At 36.7% G+C, this 22,231-nt stretch overlaps 1 protein-coding gene and 1 pseudogene across 1 annotated transcript; both read right to left on the reverse strand.

Moving 5' to 3' along the window:
- Positions 1-17,978: 17,978 nt before the first annotated feature.
- LOC113344128 (desiccation protectant protein Lea14 homolog) lies at positions 17,979-18,844 on the reverse strand. The gene is made up of 2 exons (XM_026588163.1): positions 18,581-18,844; positions 17,979-18,431 (listed from the first exon to the last, which is right to left on the reverse strand). The coding sequence occupies exons 1-2, from the start codon at positions 18,835-18,837 to the stop codon at positions 18,119-18,121; spliced, it is 570 nt and encodes a 189-aa protein (XP_026443948.1). The 5' UTR covers positions 18,838-18,844; the 3' UTR covers positions 17,979-18,118.
- Positions 18,845-19,450: 606 nt separating this feature from the next.
- On the reverse strand, positions 19,451-20,262 carry LOC113344133 (annotated as a pseudogene).
- Between the last annotated feature and the right edge of the window lie 1,969 nt (positions 20,263-22,231).

Consider the following 22,231-nt stretch of genomic DNA (forward strand, 5'->3'; position numbering starts at 1 on the left):
CACAAGGACTCATCGTCCCATAAAGTCAGAAACTGACTCCACAATCACGAGATATCCATCGTGTCACATGGGGGATATTAACTAGGGTTTTGGTTTGGCGGTCTACGGCACGTGTGTTCATACACACGATGAGAATGTGAGCAAGTCGTGCAATCAGTTGGAGGAGTTAGCAGAGTAGTGGATGGGAAATCAACCAAGTCTCCGCACGATGATCAACTGGTTTTGACACGACTTCCCACTTCCCCACTCTCTGACTTCAGCAACTGTCACACTCCATGGGATCAAGGTGTTTACAATTCCATCAATATAAAAGGCCTCTGAATCATGATTGAAAGAGACAAGAATTTCTAGTCAAGTTCATACAGGCAATCTTTCGTCTACACGAACTCATCGTCTGAGAAATCACTCTCAACTGAGTAAATTCAATCATTCAGAACTTTCTTACGCAGAAAACACAACACACCTACAATCTTTGATCACCATTGATCTCACACATTTCTCAGATTTCATCCTACAGATCGACCCATCCTATCTTGTGAACGAATCGACTCCGGAACGACCATTGTCTTGGTTTAGGCCGGAGTTTTACAGATTGATATCTCGAACTTAAAGCACTCCCTTCTTGCAGTGCATCTGTGTGAGGTTGAGCATTTTCTCAGTTCAAGGAGTATCCTCCGCATGGTCACCTCCCCAATTCCGTAAGAACTAGCAAATCGTTTTCCCCATCTACAGATTGGCGACCACGGTGGGAGATCATTCTCTCGGTTGCAATCTCAATTCACAAAGATGGATGATCTTAGGTCTGGGTTAGTTACAGGTTCCAACACAAACGACGCTAGCACTAGAAACAACAACAACGAGGATATCCCGGAAACCATTCCGGCCTCTAACACTGACGGTGATGATGTTATTCCTCCTCACGCTAACATGGAAGGTCATCCCCTGTTCAGCCGACACCCTGAGGAAGTCGGGGGGAATCCACCACCTACCATGGTTGATCTCATCAAGGTGCAAGAGACTCTTGCAAAAAATCAAACTGACATGGGTGCAACACAGAAGGAGCTATTCAATTATCTCAAGACTCTCACTGGCAAGATGTCAGAGAAGCCTCAAGGAAAATGAAAAGAAAAGGAAACATCCTCAGATGTTGATCCTGAAGTAGTTCCAATTCATACAGTAGATGACAGCGAAGTCCGCAAAGCTGCAGAAGATCCATCAGCGAAGGAATCATCAAATTTCATTACTCGAGAAGATTTAGAACGACTCTTGGAGAACCATGGAAAATACAAGACATCACATATCCATCGTCACCAGCCTCCATACCCTGCTGCTATGCAAAGGATTCCTCTTCCAAAAGGTTATACCTCTCCAACCTTCACTTTGTATGACGGAACATGCAATGCTCGGGAGCATGTTTCTCGGTTCCTGGAAGCCTTGGGTGAATATGAGAATAACCATGTTGTTCGCCTCAAATAATTTTCAAAATCCTTGAAGGCAGGGCATACACCTGGTACAACAACATCGCACCAGGAACTATCAACAATTGGGGATAAATGATTAACGCCTTCTACAGAAAGTACTTTTTTGTGTCAGAGCAAGTTACGCTCTCTGATCTTGGAAGAATGTTTCATAGGAGAACTGAACATCCCAATGACTACGTAAAAATATTCAGAGTCCAGGCCCTGGACTGTCATGATCCAAACGTCACGGAGCAACAACTGGTAGACTTGTGTATCAACGGCATAATCCCAGTCTACAGAGCTTTATTGGAAAATCTTCGTTTCATACCTTCTCAGAGCTTCATGAAGAGGCGGAGAGATCGGAAACTACTGCACCCGCTATACTGGAAATAACAAAAGCTACAAAGGCTGAAGAACCGCGAGATGCTCGAGGTAGCAGGCGTCTGATCAATAAGAAGTACAACCTCCAGCCTTCCACAAACGCTATCGCATAAGGGAGAAAACGGAAAGTCGAACCACCGCGCAAGCATACCTAATCTCCATCAAAAGCACAAAGGAAAGATAAGCAAGATGCACAAGCCCCTGACCAGCGCACATAGGCTCCTGATCAAGACGCACCTGACTTTCCTGTTTCCATGGAGGAAGTGATCGAACTCCTGGATGCTTGGATCCAAGATGGTGCTATAAAGTTGCCATATGTCGAGAAAGAACCAACTGAAGAAGACATGGAAAGTCCTTGTTACTACCGCTTCCACAGGTTCGTCAATTATCTCACAAGTGACTGCAGAGTCTTAAAGTGCATATTCAGGGAAAAGGTTGAACGGGAAAACTTAACTTGGGGAATGAAGGAGTACACGGGGATCCTCCCCAGTCAATACTTTCTCCATCTCTGAACAACCAGTCAAAGAAGCAGTTCAGTCATTGATCGAGCATGTCTGTGAATTGCTCTATCTGTCGAAGGCGCAGATGGGAGACATGTTCATGGATCTGAACCACATAGTATCTGGGAAACATCTACCGATTCCAGAAATACCTCCTTAACCTCCATCCACTGACAAGAAAATGTTTGACTGGGGACTGCTCACTACATTGCATATTAAAGGAAATGAATTCAAGAGAGCATTTGTTGATGTTGGCACTGCCATCAACATCATTCCTTTGAAAACTCTCAGAGCCGCTGGCATTACTCGACAAGAAGCTACTCATGCTCCCATGGAAATCATGGATCACGAAGGGACTTTCAGAGACGCATATGGATATATCATCCACAAGGTCAAAGAAAGTTCAGTCTGCACTGAGACTTATTTTTACATAATCTGGAAGATCCAGGATACGACACGATCCTTGGACGAACTTGGATTCATGCTGGAAAGATGGCCCTAATGCCTTCAGCACACTCTACTGTTGAAGAAGACTCCGACTCAAAAGAAATAGAGGATGCCCCACCATTTCAGCATCTGGAAGAAGTTAAAGCCCTGGTGGAACTTACACAGAAACCTGGAGAAAGTGCACACTCTTTCATCAAAAGGTTCCGTACTCAGGAAAGTCTGATTCCACTTCATGCACCTATATTTCCAATGTTTAATCATGTTACCTTGGTCTGGGGACTTCTTCCCATTGACAACTTAGCTGTCGCAAAGTGTTATGAGTGGATAGCCTCACCACAGAAATGTTACACCAAGTGGTTGAATACAGAGTTTCTTCAGACTGAGCATTCTATCAAAAGATTTATTGATGAAGACATGGCTAAGCATGACAGACAGTATGCTGGATATTCCCCTCTTCACGAGTGTCCATATGTGCCGCAAACATGGAATCCCATCACACGAGGAATTCCGAATCAACAGAAGATATTCAAGGCGCGGAAGAACAAGCCTAACAAATTCAAGGAAGGGGATTTAGTTCTTAAGGCAACTAAGCGTGATCTTCATTCTACAAGGAGCTCCAATTGGGAAGGACCTTTCATGGTTGCAAGATCCATAGCTGGAGGCTACTACAAACTTATCAACACAGATGGCAGGACCATACCGGTGATCCATAAGAATTGGCTTAAGGAGTTTGACGCCTGAAATTATTGGGTATTTGAGGTACTGGGCGTTTGAGCATTCATGACGTCCGGGATTTGGCATTTAGGATTTTCTTTTATTGTATTTCAATTTCTCCAAAATTTTTGCAATACTTGCATTCAGTATTTGAATTCAGCAATTTATCAAAACTCAGTTCATTTCGCTTAAAGAAAATCTCTATCAAACCCAAAAGAAAATCCTCAATCATCTACCAATCTAAAACCAATCAATATCAAAACCAAAATAAAATATTACATCTCTCAGAAGTTCAGAAGTTCAAGAGATTACAAAAAGGAAATCAAACAAAATCAGCAAAGAAATATTTTCGCTCCTCTGCATCCTTCAAGACTTGGAAGGCCGCCTTCTCCATGTTCATCTCCTCAGCTTGGCAATCTTGTCTTCTTTCTCCATCACAGCATCATTGGGAAAGGGTATGTTATTCTCATATGAGTCCTTGATAGCGTTTATTTTCTTACGAATCCACTTCACGTTGAAGCCAAGTCTTTCAGAATTCTCCAAGTTGAACTCTCAATCAAAGAGTACATCTGGAATCACAGTATTTATGGCCCTAGCGCATATATCACTTACAACACGCAAGATGACACTTACTTGCATTGTTAAAGCATAAGCACGCCCAGGATCTCTAGTAACGATGATGTGACCAAACTTCCTCCATATCTTCTCGTACAAGCCTGCATATCCAATAGGAACGCTGAATCCACCAACTAGTTCATGATATAGGAGTGATGCGTCAAATGGAGGATCAAAATCAACTCCTGCACTTGGATATTCATGCACCACTATGCGATTATTAATTACTATAGCAACTTCTACAGTCATGGCAACAGTTTCTTTAGTCTCCTCTGCTTGTGGCTCGGTTTCTTCTATTACTGGAATGACAACTATTGAAGTTTCCATGACTTCAGTGACAACTATCTCATGGCCTTGAAGTGGAGGCATGGTTATCTCTTCATCAATAACTCCAGGTCTTCTTGAATTATCCTTATTGGTTTCAGTATCCTCAACTTCGGTATTTGGCACCTAATACGAAGATTACATGAGGTTAGAGCAATCTAAACATGGAAACCAAATGGTATCATAGACAACAACATAAAAGCAGTTCAACATCATAAAAATTCATCATTATGCACTCAAGACACGAAGAAATAGCGTGAAAGTCATAAAAACACGTTTTGCGGCAAGCTCGGCTAAAGAGATTTTACTCTCCCCTGTACAAGACGACGAACTGGGATATGAGGATGAGTTATATACCATTCTCTTAGTATAGATGTTCCCTACAACATATAAAATTTTTATAACAATCCGATGAACGTGCAAGGATATGTGATCAAAACATTGGATAACATATAGTCTGAAAAGGTTCTGAAAGTCTTCTGGAAGTTCATTGTTTCGCATTTTTCAGGTCCTAAACGTGCTCAAAAATTAAAAAGCTTCTTCAGTAAAGCTTGGAAATTTTCCGGGCTTGAAGATACATATGCGGACCTTGAAAATCCGACTTCAGATGAAGATTTTATGGTGTTTTTGCTAAAAGACTGAGTTCTGAATTTTCTGGTGACGTATTTCGGCAAAGTTTTTCGTATATGCACATGGATTATCGTTCATTTATTCATAAATCAACAATTTTATGCTTCCATGGACAAAATACAAGGGAAATACTTACTTGGGTGGTCTCTGAAACGTTCAAAGAATCAGAATTGCATGTGTCAATATCAAGAGTCTAATTACTTCCATTCGGTTTTGAACCCTGGGAGATTTCTTTATCTATACCCTCCGAAGATGAACGAGCATCAACACTCTCCAATTCCATGGAGACATCCTCCTGGACATGTTCTCAAACAATTAGCATTTTATCTACGAAGCATCATATTTGGTTATCTGGAGGAGTACTCACATCATTCTCTTCTTCAACACTCAAGTCAGAAACCGTCTGCCCAGCGGCAGAGAATTCAAGACCATCAATACTTGATGGAGAAAAGTTTTGTAACCAAATAACGAATGTTGGTTTACGATCCTAGTAATACGGATAGGAAAAAGTCACGGCGGAAAAGTAGTGACAACTCACCAAGGACATAACTGGGGACTTTATGGTGTTAGGTAACAGCTTACAATTCTTGTTCCTGCCTTCTCCACCGTGAATGATTATTTCTGCGCGAGAAGTTTACTTCGATCCGAGGTCTCACGGCACGACCGTCCTGTAAAAGAAAATTGATGCGATAATCAAAAGCAATTATTTTAATCTTATGAAGAATATGCAAAAGATAAATACTGGTAAAAATCTTGGAGATTCCTTTCGCTTATCGCCGCCGCAGATATGTTTCAATCTTGGTCGAGAAGCAATCATATCAGCAGAAGGATGCTCTTTCACTAAAGGTTGGCCAACCATTACAAAATCGTGTAAACGCTCAAGATGCTGATCCCAGAAGTCTATGTAACCTGGAGTTACATATGTAATTCGTTCAGAACAAGGAAACCAGTAAGAACCTCCTTCCACACGTGTGCGATCTAAGCAGGTCTTAAGTTGTTCCACTGATGGTTTCCTTTTTCAAAAGTTGGAATGCATTGATCCATACCCATTTGACGAGATGGTCTATCGATGTTGTATTCCTCTACTGAAAAGTCTCCATATATTGTTGATATCAAGTGACCTGGAGTACAACTCAACATGAAGGATCTTTCGTCATCGTTCAAGTCAACACCAGATTTCAAAGTCATACTTTCTTCAGTATTAAAAGTTTTCAACTGAGAAACATAAGAAGGAATTAGCACCCAGGGGCGGAAATTAAACTCAGATTCATTGTCTAACACATCGATGATACGTGTCTTGGATTGAGGTTGCTTTGTAGACCAGCGCATAATCCTGGCATTATCCTTCTCAAGAAAAATACGACAAGAATCAGCAGCATTCAGCCTTTGCAAGATATTACGAGGAATAGGTGCATAATTATTGAAGCGCTCCCACATCAAGGCCTGGAGAAACATCATATTGGCGTAGCATTCAATCCTCATAAATCCATTCGAAACGCTGGAGTCTATAACCAAGGAGTCCAGGTTAGAGTACAAAGAACCCAATAATAGACTACCTATGGGAAGTTGTTGACCTTGAGCCATATTAATGGAAAAAGGGATTACAAATGGCTTTAGAAAAGTTCATATGTCTTCAAACACGTCCCTGGACATTCATAAACACAAGAAAGCAGCAATAGATAACATACCGTCAGGTTCGTCAAGAGGGGTATCTCGTGGCCACCAGTGTGTTAACCAATGGACGTAACAACCTTTGCCATACGCCTTATTAATTCTCTCCATATCGACTGTCAAGATGTTGGAAACTGTTGTCTCCTCTGCTGAAAGCTCTTCAGGGAAGTTACCCGTGATTGGGAGATGCAGCAAAGCAACTACATCCTCCAAAGTAATGGTAAACTCTCCCCATTTTCATATGAAGGTATGAGTTGGAATGCACCAGCGAGAAAGAAGAGCTACAATACCTCGGGCATTATGGAAAATGAACAAATCTCCAGATGATAGGATAGCCCTGGTTACCTGTGCTCTATCCAACATGGCTCTAACACGAGGAAAACCCAGCATATGTCTCGCCCATCCAGAGAATTTTTCTAAAGGTCGTCGAGAAAGCTTGAATTATATAATGGACGCAAGAAAAAGTCCTCGTTCAAGACAAAATCGAATAGCTGCTCGAGGAGTCACTAATTTCTTCTGAGCAACCTCTCTGGGATTTATCAGAAGGAGAAATGCTGGAGATTGAAGACGTTTTTCAGTTCCCTGCTGAACCGCGAAAAATGCATCATCTATATTTGGAACGTTCTTGAGCCCAGGAGTTTCTTCTTATTCTTCACCAACGGAAGTCTCATCTATACATGTATCGTCTCTGAAGGCATCATTTTCCTAGGAGTCAGACATCTTTGCGAAGTAGTTGTCATGTGCACAAACATTATTTCAGAATATTGTCATACAAGACGCAAACTTCGACAATATGATGGAGCTATACAATCTGACAACAAAATATTCATGCAGGCATCTACAAAAACGATAATCCTTAACTCTTGCCTTTTTACAATTCCACTGGCAGTGATTGTGATATAATAGTTAACACTCGGAAATTAGTTAGTTCTTTGAAACCTGCAATAACGAACAAAGCCTTATCATTTGAAAACTGAAACCTGATTTTTCATAAAATCATGAAAATAATTTTCATAGTATAAACATCCACAATTGAGCTATGAAACTTACACCAAGACAATATTTCATCATAAATAAATTGTCTAATTTCAAGGGTTACTCAAAACCCATGATTGATTATGTGAAACAATGATTAACGTGAATAATTCACGTAAACTTTTCAAAAACTTTTATTCACTCACATAAATAAATATATGACATTATATTATATGTCACGGTTTCATATATTAAAAAAAAAAATCTCTTTTCCTTCGTATGAGCATTTTTCTTTGAAACGAAGGTTTATTTCGGTCTTGTGAAAAGTTCACACCTTTTAAGATAAAGTTTTGGTTTCCATGAAAGCTCATAAACAAAATTTTATCACTGGACACATGTCTATTTCAAAAGAAAAATCTCTCTCAAGTTAGGGATTATTGCAAGTCTCTCGAACTAATGATCGAACGACCATACGTTTAATAAAATAAGGATTTTCTACAAAACCCACGCTAATATATACACATGTACAAAATTTTAACATGATCAAAGCATGAACAACTCATGAAATCAGCAAGCAAAAAAGAAAATTGCCGCGTACCTGGTCGGCGCCGGCCGGTGGTTGCTCCGGTCGGACGGCGGTGACACTCCGGCAAAAAAAATTCCTCCTTTTCCTGCTGTTGACGTGAAGGAGGTGAAGGGGATGAAGATGGTGGTAGTTCGTGTAAAGATGAAAAAAAAAAAGATTAATCCCTTTTATATCAAATTTATTTCTAAAACCTAATTCCACGAAGATTTCCTTTTTGGGCCCCGGCCCGTGAATCCTAAACTGACCAAGGTTCCACCATCAAATCAGCGGTTCTACACCAATTCATGCTCATTAGACGGCGCTCTATCATGCCACTGAGATTTTCATTCAATCCATGGTTTGCTCATCCAGTCAAAAATCCGGTAACGTCTTATCTTACGACTAAGTTCAATTAGTTATTTTGTTGTGACTGGAAAATCACCATTCAGTGCTGACTGAGGAACATGATTGTCCCTCACTAAGCATGGGACTTAATGTATATGGTGGATTTTCAACAAGGGTTAAAATCATAAAACCATAGTTGTACATGCTCCTGATCCAACAATCAGATGAGTATTGAGGCTCATGTCTCTCATTGAAGCATGAAAGCTCATGCCACAAAATCTCTGACTGAGAATACTGTCTCTCAGAGTATATGTAGATGTGTAGTCTCTCAGCTGAGGCAACGGCACATCTCATAAATACTGAGCAATTTCAGTAATTAATTCAATATATAATCGAATGATTGGACGGCTCCTAGACAGCTTGCCTGCTAGTATAGAGCAAAAACGTCTTCAGGATGCAACAATGTTTTCCCTGACTATATATAAGAAATGTGACGTTTTAACAAGCTCATATCTCTCAATTCTAAGATAAATAATGCTCCTAGACATCATTTCTGCTAGTATAGAGCCATCAATTAATTATTTCTAATCGTTAACTGAATATCCAACAATATTCTACGATTCTTCGTAATATTTCGTCACTTCAATTTGTGGTTCTTCCCAACAGAATTCCACGGGTTAGTGATAAATATTCAACGTACGGGCATCTGATCCTCTATCGAGTAAGCCCCGACCTAAATGGTGCAAGTGTATTCAGCAATAATGCACAAACGAGCACCTGAATGCACGAACGAGCATTCCAAAACACGAAGTAACGATGAGCCTATGCAAAATAGGAAGAAAATAATAAATAATAAAGTATTAATTAAGGCGCCAGGAGACTGGGTCCACCGGCCGGCCGATTGTGTCGTGGCCAGTCCCACGACTAATTTTATATTTTATCATATTTTTATTATTTTCCTTGATCTCATGAAAATATCTTCATTTGAGCAAATATCCTTCGTTTCATGAAAACTCCTTAAATTCATGAAATTTCCTTCAAGTCATGAAAAATAATATAAAATTAGGGAAACTCGTGAGACCGGGCCCTAGCCGGCCGGTCATGCCCTAGACGGTCCCACACGCCCCTTACTCTATTATTATTATTTTTTATGTTACCCTCATGTCATGGAAACTCCCTGATTTCAACAAATTCCTTGGTTTCAGCAAACCTCTTGATTTTATGATATTTCCCTAAAATCATGAAAAATATTATAAAATTGAAAAGTGCCTTGGGACGGGCTCTTTGGCCGGCCGGCCATGCCTTGGCCATATCCGGTCCCACACTTCATGACTCCCTATTTTATTATTATTATTTCCATAATCTCATGGAAATTCTTTAACTTCATGAAATTCCTCAGTTTCATGATATTTCCCTCAATCAGGGAAAATACATAAAATTGGGAAAGGTGTTGCGCGACCGAGCTTGCTAGCTGGCCGGCCATGCCCTAGCCGTGGACGGTCCCACACCTTGCAATCTCCTATTTTATTAATTATTTTTCATCATCTCATGAAGATTCCATAGTTTCAGAGAAACCCTGAATCCTTCATATTTTCTCAAAATATTGCTCAAACGCGCATCGAAAAATATCGAAACTCTCAGGACTGAGACACGAACATTATGGTGACACGGGAATGTCTTCTTGAACGACCAAGGCCAGTCCTAGGGCTTGCAAATATCCGGTCCCACATGTTTTTATAATTTTGACGTAATTTGCTCAATTGCTCATGTTGGGTACAAACTCTTCTCAAACAACTGGGAGTTTGCTCAAACGACCATCAGCTGGTCCCACGACCACCAAGAGCAGGTCACATGACCCCTTGGTCGGTCCCCCATGTCTCCATAATCAGGTTTTACTACCTAACGCTCACACGGGCATTATTTCAATAAATGATTAAACCAGCATTTAATCATCCTTTCACCAACCGGTCTTCAGGAGACTTTGGTATTTTGCTCATTTGAGCATCTGGGCGTTACATGGTCGGCTCGTCATCCCATGTAGTCGGTCCCTCTTTCACTGTATGATTTTCAATAAATCATCAATTGATCAAAAATTGGGGTTTCGAATCCAGAGCTCTGCGAAAAATTAACAACACAAGGACTTTTGTCTCAGCAGACATGTTGAACATTTGAATATCACATTCGACTCAACAACACAAGGACTCATCGTCCCATAAAGTCGCAACTGACTCCACAATCACGAGATGTCAATCGTATCACATGGGGGATATTAACTAGGTTTTTGGTCCGGCGGTCTACGGTACGTGTGTTCATACACATGATGAGAATGTGATCAAGTCGTGCAATCAGTTGGAGGAGTTAGCAGAGTAGTGGATGGGAAATCAACCAAGTCTCTGCACGATGAGCAACTGATTTTGACATGACTTCCCACTTCACCACTCTTTGACTTTACCAACTGTCACACTTCACTAGTGGAAAATGGGGTATTTTCAACCCACAACCGTGACTCTCATTGACGGTCAACGCACCTTGGACCGGTCGAGATTGTCTAGGTTTTTTTAAGTAAAAAAACACGGAGCACATCACCGATCGCCTATACTGGTCGTAGAATGAATTTTTTTTATTATTGTTTTATCCTAATTCGCCGACCGATCTGTGACGGATGCACCTAGTACTTCCTATGGTTCAATTTTCTAGGCAGTCATCTCCCACCACTCTCCTTATCTCTTCATCTCTATTATTTCTCTCTTCTCTCTCCGAACAAGAAAGAGAAATTATTTTGTTCTGTAAACCTTCTTCATATCTCTATTACTCCTTATTTACCAAAACAAATCGACCTTCCTTATCTCTTTATTCTGCTGCTACAATCTAAATCTGTTTGAAACAAAAAAACTTCTTCTGAGGAAACCCGAAACCCCTTGTCTTCATAATCAGAAAACCCGTTCTCTCTGTCAAAAAGAAAAAACCCGTTCTTTTTTATCATCACAATCAGAAATCCCTAACTCTCCATAGAAGATCAAAAGGTATGAACCTAATTTTTCCAGTTTCGTACTTGTCAAGACTATTATTCCTTAGTAACAGAAATCATTTGAAGAGTAATAGAAATCAGTGAAGATGTTTCGGTTGGATGCTATTCTTCAATTAGGAATTGTTGGTAATTTTCGTATCATTTCTTCTTAAATCTTTTGTGAATTTTTTAACCCCAGACTTCATTTAAACATCACAAATAATTGGGGGTTTTGTTGTTTGCAGATTTGGGTTTGATGTTGAAGTTGTTTCTTACAAGGTGAACGCCCTTTTCATTTAAATCTAGGGTTTTATTGATTTTACGATAAAAGAATCATAAAGATTAAAACTTATTGGTTTGTATTAATTGTTATTGTCAGTTGATTAGATTGTGTTTGATTTGGTTGTCTGTATGTACATCTTAGTTCTGGCTCGTAGAAGAGTTAAGGAAAGTCATCTTAGTTCTGATGCCATCTTCAGACAGGTGATTTTCATGCTCGGATTGTTAGATCTTAACCGATAATACTATTCTAGAGCCTATATTAGTAATAAAATTAAACAATTATCTCTCTCATTTTTGGATGACATGGATTTAGATATTTTCGAAAGTTTATTGCAAAATAACGCCACCCAATATTGAGAGTAATGGGAGTAGAGATTTTAGGAGTCACAAATCATTTTCGAAAAAAGAAATGTCAAATATTGATTAGGATGGAATCAAAATATAATTAATAATTTGTTTATATTTTAAATATTTACTATGAGATCTATTTGAAGTAATAGTCATAGAAGTTATCCCAATTCAATGACTCATCCTTTTTGTTTCCAATAGTGATATGCTATAAATAATTTCCCTTTATTACAAAAATCTTACTCCTTATTTCGTCCATAAAATGTTGTTTTATCTATACTTTGAAAATTAATTAACCGAATCAGGGTACAATTTTTATTTTTTAAAGTTTTGGTAGCATGGAATTAAATTTCGTCAAATATCGTACTATTTAGATATGATTTAAACCTAACAGATAAGTATCAGTCTATTTTCTTTTGAATTCCAATCCTATAAATTACTTATCAGATGGGGACTATTTCCATCGAAGTATCGAAATATAAAAGTTTTAATGAGAGAAAATTGTCATTAGTATTTATCTAGTTTTCCTAAAAATTCTCTGCAAGTCGTAAAATGGAAGGAAAAGACATAAGAATTATTTGTTTGGTGGTGATACTAATGCTTGGAATGTTCGTAGGAAAAACTACTGCATTCAGTAAAAAATGCTTTGCAAAATGTATGCTGAAATGTGCAATTACTCATATTGGCGCGGGAATCGTCATTTGTCCAGTAAAATGTACGAGAAAATGTGTTTTCAGTTGGACTCCTAACACGATCATTACTAAAAATCAATACTGCCAGTTTGGTTGTGCTATTTCAAATTGCATTTCGAAGAACACTACTCAAGATATGCTTGGAGATGAAGTTGAATATTGCGTTAACACTGATTGTGGTACCAAGTGCTCCAACTAAACAATACTCTTTCTTGATAGTTACGCAATATAGCTAATAAAAATAATAATATGATACAAATTCTCACTAAAATTTATGAGATTCTAATTTGGAATTTATGTTTGTAATTCTCATTTTACCATCTATTAAGAACCTTTCAATAAAATCATAATTTAATATATTTTGTCTACTCAGGTTATTTTATGCTATAGCGGAATCAGAATCAGACTTGACGTCCGAATTAATGACCCTTCTTATCATTGGTTTCTATAATAAGATATAATTAACTTTTAAATGAGACACTAAAGTATTATAATTCTTGTTTATAGGTATGGATGATATATGCTCTAAGAACATGTGACTTATAATCCCTCTTTCATGTGGAATCTTGTTCATAGCAAGTAATATGTCTCTTCATGTTGTTCCCAATTACAATATCTTGAATTTGGTGACAGTTCATTGGAAATTGAAGGTGCACCTCTTTGGAAATTGAAAATGAAGTTTATGAAAATGAGATAGAGTTGATGACTAAAAGTTTGTTGCCTAATTACAAATATTAAAGTCAATCACTAGATATATAAAAAAGCATATCTAAATTTTATTTTAAATATATTTGTGTGTTTTTCAATAATTTTTCTATAAAAAATGTAATTTCGGGTATTGGAAAAGGTAAAAAATATATATAATTCCAATCAAAACAAAACAATTAAAATTCTTAGTGAGATAGTTGATTGTCAGGAAAAGAGGATGATTTTATTTCTTTTATTACTGGATAAAAAACCACTATCCTAATATCTATTTAAGGTATTATATATTTGTATGCACTCGACTTTAGCGAAGCCATATTTATGTTATAGGATTTTTTATAAAATCGTTAGGATTGTGATCTAGATCAAGGTTTTATCAACGTATCATGATTTTGTTCATGGTCAATGAATGTGAGGTTATTGAAATGACGAGGCACCAAGTACACTAAAATGCTTTCGATATTAACTATAATTCTGATACCTTGCGCGATCAATACGAAAAGAGACTATCAAGAATATGACGATAAAAAAGTATAAACTTGGTAAACAATTACTAGGTTGATACTAAATCTTAACTATATAGATCAACCCAAGTGTTTTGGATTAACGACAATGTATGTACAATTAATTATAACTAAAAATATAATTATAATTTCGGAAAGTAAAATTAAAGGCACAACAATATTTTTTTAAGGTGAAAAACAAAAAATGCAGAAAAATTCCAGGACCTAGTCCAGTTTTGAATAGTCTCATAATTAAGACGCTATACGAAGAAAATACGAACTTCATATAGTTGATACCAAGTAAACTTTCCCTAATTGCCTAATTTTCTATGTATCCATACGCCTAAATCCAATCTAATCAATGCACATAAATCCTAAGATAGATTCCACTATCTGAAGTTGTATCAGTCTCTATGAAGACTTTAAACACTCAACCCTTTTGATCATTTTCCAAACAGTAAAGGAATAATCTATTTGGCATCCACTCTCCTATCTCTGTAAATCAATTAGAGATTGTGTTGAGTGTGACAAAAGATTTTCTGTTTAAAATCATTTGTCGGGTTTCAGATCTTCCAATATCTGGATTAACCTGATCGAATCAAACAAAACTACCAGATTCAAATACTGAAGACTACCACCAAATGATAGATGTTTGATATAAATACCACCAGTAATAACAAGTCTATGAAAAGATAAACTGGATCTAGTCGGATCCCACCTGATCCAGTTTTGGCACGAAGCAAATCAAACTTCTCATATCACAAAGATTCAAAATGAATAGGAAAAACCTTTTTGTGAGTGATAGATAAGTTTTAGTATTCATATACCTTTTTGTTGATGAAGTTCCTCCAAGTTCTTCAGTAAATCTTCGTTCTTCAGTTGTAAACATGGTGAAGTCTAAAGCTCAACTAGACAATCTATCCTATCCTGAAACACCTATTGGTAGACTAGAAATCAAGACTATAATTTTGATCAACTAAACTTGACAAACAAGCTTGAGATAACAACGCTTTCGAGTTCGACCGAGCAATTCTCTAGCATTTTTAAGATGAAAATGCTTGGTATTCCTTTCTCCTAAATTCACTATATTATGTCTAGAAAGTTGTTTGTCTGTTTGCTCTTCAGTAACATATAATTCTTCAAAAGTTTCCATTTTCTTATTTATTTGTTTCGGTGTATACGTATCTTGTTTTTTGTTCTTCAGTTTTTCCAAATGACTCAGTAGTTTTTTTCTTTTATTTTTAGGTAATCCAATAACATTTTTCTTCCAGATTTTCTAAATTTTGAATCATGGCTAAAGTGGGATCATTACTTTTGTATCCCAACAATTATGTGTTAAATCTACATATGATTGTTGTACAAACCGAGGATTAGCACGGGTCAAGAGTCGGGATTTTCCGATCCCTAATTATTATGGAAGTGAAGTATATGTGCTTATTCGCTCATATACATTTTTTCGCGCAAGTTGTAAATTCTTCTTAGTTCGTTAATAAGAGAGCTAACTATATAAAGAAAAGAGATGTTTTGAAGTCGCCACCTGACTAAGAGGATCCAAGACCCATTTAACTAGTTTGAGTTCTTTTGGGAAATCAAGATCTAGATATGACTTATATATTCATGGTCTTTTATCGGTGAATTTGGTTAAGGAGATTCTTAAGGAGATTCTAGTGCGAGATGGGAAGGTGTTAGACATCCATCAATCGCCCAATCATATGATTGGCATATACTTCATTATTTAATGGGAAGAATATTTATGATTTTGGTTCAAGATGTACTATGCATGCTTGTGATTACTGGTCCAAATTATATAACTGGCAGAGCAAAATAATTACCATATTTGAGATAGACAATTCCGTATATTAGTTCAAAATTTTACGGAAGCTTCCACTTATGGATTCTGGCCTTATGAATAATTAATTAACTCATAATAATTCGAAGGCTACGGGAATCTATAGGCTGGTTCCTATCATTTTGGAAGTACTAATAGGCCAAGTCTATAGGTATAGTTTTTTGATGTAAAAAATTTAGATTCTAGATATCCTTAAATGATGCTAAAATTCGGAAGTCATCGCAAGCTACCGATTTAAGATTTGTTGAAGTTCAGGAGTAAGGACGGCCAACCTACAACTATACCGATAATATAATAAGTTATTTTTATATTATTCACGCGTGGGAATCATAATGCGAGACGGCAAACCATTCTAAGCTCACATTTAGATTTTCCCACTATATGAATTAAAAATTATATTAGAGAATAAATTGTTACAAATGAATTATACATCAATTAATATGCACAATCATAATGTGAGGGTGAATCCACTCTATGCGCATAGTTTTGATTTACCTCCGAGAATAAATCCCATCAATATACCTTAGATGGGGTATTTGCTTCAGAGAGATTCTTATACTCTTCTTCTTGTTTTTGTTTAAGTATGCTGAAAGTAGTTAAAGTACTACCAATTTAATGTTAATCTTTTAAAAACTTAAAGAGAATACTTATTTTAATATTTCTATATTTTTCTGGGTTTTTCTCAAAATAATTATTAATGCATATGACCATAATGACTAATATTTAGAAAGAAAATTGAATTTGTCTTTGATTAAATGAAATATACGTGGAGGCTTAGAACATGTGAGAAGAAGTATTTTCTATTTTGAGAATAATAATTCTTCTTGATATGGGTATTATGGAAATCAGGATTTTATGCTCGAAGGAGAGGATTTTCTTTGCATGAGGAGAATAAGTTTCTCTTGGTTGGGATAATAAAACGGGATAATAAAACTATTTTGGGTAGAATAAGCTTTTCTTGGTGTAATTGGTGTGTCTCCGAATGAAGTAAGGCATGCCTTATATAGTTGTAGAAAGGTATGGAGGGGATGATGAGAAGGAATATTGGGGGATAAAGGATGTTGGGATTGATTTTTATTTTTCTTTTTTGGTGTAAAGGAATTTTTGAATATGCAACCGGTGGAAAGTGGAGTGGGTCGAGAAAAGAGGGTGTATGGGATGTATTTTGATGGGATATAAAATTATTTTTGGATAGTGGGATGAGAGAAGTTTTATTATTTTGGTAAAACGGTGGCTTTTAGTAGGATTTGAGAAAGATATTTTTTGCTTTTTTTGGATAATGGGGTTGAATGGGGCACGTGAAAACATATTAAAAGATTTGTTTTATTGGATAATGGGGATGTAGGATGGGGATAATAATGTAGAGGGGAATTCTTTTCATTTGTGAAAAAAGAATTGTCCATAGAAGAATGATTATTTCTCATGGGTCATTAAAATGAGTAATTGGGTAGTAAAATGGGTGATTGAGTAGTAAAATGGATAATGGGATAGTGTTTGTGGGCTTGATTTGATGAGTAGTGAAATTGGGTAGTGAAATGGATGGTTGGGTAATGTTTGTGGGCTTGATTTAAGGGATATAGAAATTCTTAATGGTTCACATAAAATTTCTTTTACATCGGGCTTCGAAGTGTAAGAAGAATATTTTTATGTGGAAGGTGCGAAATTAGGGTATCAACAATTTTTCCTTCAACTAAGTTTCAAAGAATTTAAAAGAGTAAGAAAGATTTGGTGTTATTTGACCCTTCCATATTCACAAGTAGAGGACTATGATCATATATTCACAAGTAGAGGACTATGATCATATCCTATCGAAATTAGAACTTTAAGATTTGAGTTTCTAAATTGATTTAGCCATTCTATGTTAGTAAAAGCCTTATATAATCTCTCCTGAATATTTTCTTTCCCCTCCCTATGGTTATTCCAAGTGAAATTGGCACCTTCGTAACCAAAATCTTCCAAAGCAGATCTCACAAGACGCCTCTTAAAAAGTTCTGCCTCATTTTCTATAAAAGGTGGTTATTTATCTTTGAAACACTGTAAAAGGGAAACATTGTACATAGTGTATCTTGTTTAAGTTTAAAGCATAAATTTCACACATCATTTTCTTAAAACCAGCTTTTGAGAGCACTTAAGTTCTTTGGCATTTCGAGCTTTGATCCTCCTCCCCCTTTCAAAATATCAGTAATGGTAGGGAGTTTGAATTCACCCTTATGAGATAGTGGGATTGTAATATCACCAAATATTGGAAGATCAATTATGATACCCAACAACAATTCATAATCTATGTCCCAATCGGAGCCAACATCCTTTGCTACACTCTTTAGAATATTGTATGGCACCTTCACCAAAACCTCCAGGAGCGTTATGCCGTTCGCCTTGATTGAACCTGGATCAGGCATTTTTCCAGTAGCTATAGCCCTGAAAGAAATAAATCAGAATCACAAAAACAAACCCTTGTCATAATCAGTTCAAGCTTTTAGAGAAAATGGTTATTCAGGACCGATCACCGATACAAAATAAATTGCGAACATATAGGAATAAGACAGATAACTAAAAAGCTCACTCACTTGTCTAGGCTCTTGAGGGTGTAATCAACCTCGCCGATAGGAATCGGTACAGAAAATGGATTCGTTATAGAAACCTTAGCAAGCAGAGTGACTGAGTTCATGTTAAATGTCTTCACATCTACATTAGTAATCGTTGCTTCTGGTTTCTTCCTTTGTGTTATCTTGTCAGTAACAAAGTGTTTAGCTTTGTCAAGAAACTGAGCCATGTTCTTCTTTCTTCTCTTTGTGTAATCTCTATATGAAAATGCTTTGTACATTTTGATAAAAAATGTAGAATATATAAGAGTTTTGAGTGGGGGAGAGAATCCAATTCCGAAGTCCCAATCCAAGTTGTATTTGAAAGTTTGTTCTCTAATCTCTCTATCAGACTAGTAGTTGGCATCTTATTCCCTGGAGACGATCATTTCTCTTTGTTAGATATGACCCCCACTATATTCATTGCGGAGTGTGGCATCAGCTGACCTACGGTTGCCCAAACCATGAAAACGCATAACTCAAAGCCATTTTTGGTGACCCAAATGGGTATAGTCAGTCCACTTTCTAGTCCACCGTGTGGAGATTTCCTCTTTTCCAAACTGAATCTCAATAAACACTCTCAAATTCTTGTGGGTTTTGCATAATTTTCCTGAAAGCAAATGTCAAGTTGAGTGAAAAATGTCTACCAATGTTGATCCCCAACAAGTGTTTTCAGAGTTGAACTGATGGCCGAGGAGAGAGGCAATAGCCATAACTTAGGAGAGCACTCAAAATACCCGTCCATAAGGATGATACATCGTGCAAGATTGTACGAATTCGCCGGAATTAAATATTTATTTTTGCGAATATTCACTGAGTACCAAAGTATAATGTTGATCAACTAGCCAGTAAAGTACACGATAAAACAAACTTTTATTCATCGTGAAATCTGAAATATTCAAGCTAACATATATAGTTGGGCCAATACTAAACCAAATTAATTAAACACTGCAACAAGTAAAAATCACTGTTTCTTCTTCATTCATTCATCATTATTCTTGTCCTTTGAATCATCATCATCGTCTCCACGAAAGGTAGTTGGTAGTTTGATTTCTCCGGTCTTAGATAGTGGGATTGTAATATTACCAAAGATCGGTAAATCAACAATAAGACCTATTCTCACTTCATAATCAATATCCCAATCTTTACCTATATCCTTTGCTATAGTTATCAGTATGTTGTACGGGACTTTCACTGGTACTTTGAGTAGTGTCACGTCATTCTCCACTATATCACCTGGATCTGGCATTGTCCCTGACACAATTTCCCTGCAGAAACCATCGATATTTCTAAAGTTACAAGAGTTTTTTTTTCTTCTAAAAATTTAATAAAATAAAGATGATACCAACGACCTGAGTACGAAGTTTAACAACATCTGAACTATATTGAAAGATTAAACAGACAAGATATAAGACCTGGATCATGGATCATTAGAGGACAAAAAGGGTAAAACCTATGAGCAAAGTAAAATATGTACTCACTTGCCAGCACTGAACAAGGTATATCTGACCTCACATATAGGAAGAGAGTGACTATGGATTAGTTATTGATATGTTTGCCATGAAAGTGATCGCGTGTAAACCCATTTTGGAGATATCAACGTCTAAATCTGCTTCTGGTTTCTTCATAGTTCTGAACAATGAAAATGGAGATGAAATTGGTTTTGAGTTTGATAGAAATGTAGAATAAGACGTTGGTTATATATTGAATTTGATATCTAACCCCGAACTCCAAAAATATAGTTTTATAGACATTTCCATTCATTCCTATATTATTTTTTATTTTTCTCTAGCCGCCATCATTTGAAAAGTTTAATGTTCACTTCAAATAACGTGAGTAAAGCATACGGGTGGATATCTGTCCGATTTTCTTTGTTTTTAACAGGTTAGCGTCATGGATGTCAAGAGCACATGAAGATGCAAATAAGTGTTTCGTTCACCCACATTAATACAGAGTGAGTAAAGGAATACTTTTATTTTGTTTATCTGGAATAAGCAATCGAGAAACACGAATTAACCGGGGAACATTTAATTGTAGCATCCTGCATTAAAAACCCTGAAAAAACATGCTAATTTGAACTATCGGTATTGAGAAACCACACCGGCAGTTATAGTGAAATATTTCTCGATCTTCGTGTATCCCAATTTCTTGTTCTTTTTGTTGAAACATCTTTTGTTTTTGTAAGGTATGCTCACAAATAGGTGTACTAATTTTTTACACAAGTGGCTAGGCTCTAGTTATCTCATCTACAAAACCTACTATGTATTGATGTGTGGAGTAGCTAGAGATCCATACAAATTTTTAATGACGGAGTCGGAAATTTTCCTAAGGGGAGGCAAAAATTGTTGAGAACAGGCAAAAGGGAAAAAATAGGTTGGAATGTCAAAAAAAAATATGGCTTCTAATAGTGGGCTTAGGGAGCAACTTCCAACCCTTATCATGGATGGCTCCATCTCTTCAAATTTGATAATTTGTTTGGATTATCATCTTGAAATCATTTTTGATTCAAATAGATTGATAAACATGATCTTTTTCTGGATTGACTTATGCGGCAACCTAAATCCATATAATGAGGATCCAAGTTTATAACTCAGTGGTTTTGCATCAATTTCAGTAAGGAGGAAGTCGGGAATTCAAATTTATCCACATTGTAAAGTTTAGTAATAGACTACTTGTATAATTAAGTTTGGCGGGTTAGATATATTCATGGGGCCTATCCTACTAGCTAGGTTTGGGTAGGGACCTGGACCCGACTTTTCCATATCAAATAAAAGAATATAAAAAAAACAGAAAACGATAGCATACACCATGCTACATTATTCCTTTCCAATAATGCTACATCATCGATTCAATCGAATAGGAATTAATGTTTAATCGTAACTTATGTTGAGGCATACTGAATTTTTTAAGACACAATAGGGTCGTTAGGTAGTAATATTAAAATCCCCTTATCCATATATTTTCTTAATGGAAAAATGCCCTTATTGATATTCTATTATTTTTCTAACTTTTTTTGTATTTTTTTGTTGTTGTAATTTAGTTTATTTATAATACACTAGGTTCGGCTGACAATTTATCAACCGAACCTCAGGGTATACTTCATAAAACATTGAAAAGTCCGGCTGATAACTTGTTAGTCAAACTTTGTTGTTTTGAGAACATACCTAGGTTCAGCTGACAAGTTATTAACCATTCATTATGTAATTGCCAAACGTAGGTTCGGTCGATAACATATCGGCCGAACTCAGCCGAACTTCACTCCATAACTGCAAAACTTAGATTAGGATGGTTCGAGCAAACAAGATATCAATTGAACCTATGAGTAATTTTCCATATGCGAAGAACATTTTAGGTTCAGACAATAGCTTATCAACCGAACCTATATATATAAGAAAATAAAATTAGGTTCGTCCAATAACTTGTCAGTCGAATTTAGGTTTAGTTTTTTTACAAAATAGAAAAACTAAAAAAAAAAAAAAAAAAAGTTAAATTAAGAGAATCAAAACTATCTTAAATGGAAAGAACATATGGAAAGATGAAAATTGGGGCAAAAATGGATGCTCACCACAATCGGCTCAAAAACTGCAGAACAACTGCAAAATCCAGAATAAGCTCCGGCGAGAAAATTCGGCGATT

This window comes from Papaver somniferum, unplaced genomic scaffold, assembly GCF_003573695.1.
Source record: "Papaver somniferum cultivar HN1 unplaced genomic scaffold, ASM357369v1 unplaced-scaffold_74, whole genome shotgun sequence".
Lineage (NCBI taxonomy): Eukaryota > Viridiplantae > Streptophyta > Magnoliopsida > Ranunculales > Papaveraceae > Papaver > Papaver somniferum.

Bases quoted from the DNA above. Each gene is read 5' to 3' on its own strand.
- LOC113344128 (XM_026588163.1), bottom strand. From the start codon at position 18,837: ATGTACAAAGCATTTTCATATAGAGATTACACAAAGAGAAGAAAGAAG. The intron at 18,432-18,580 runs GTGAGTGAGCTT...TATTTCTTTCAG, and splicing joins ACCCTCAAGAGCCTAGACAA to GGCTATAGCTACTGGAAAAA.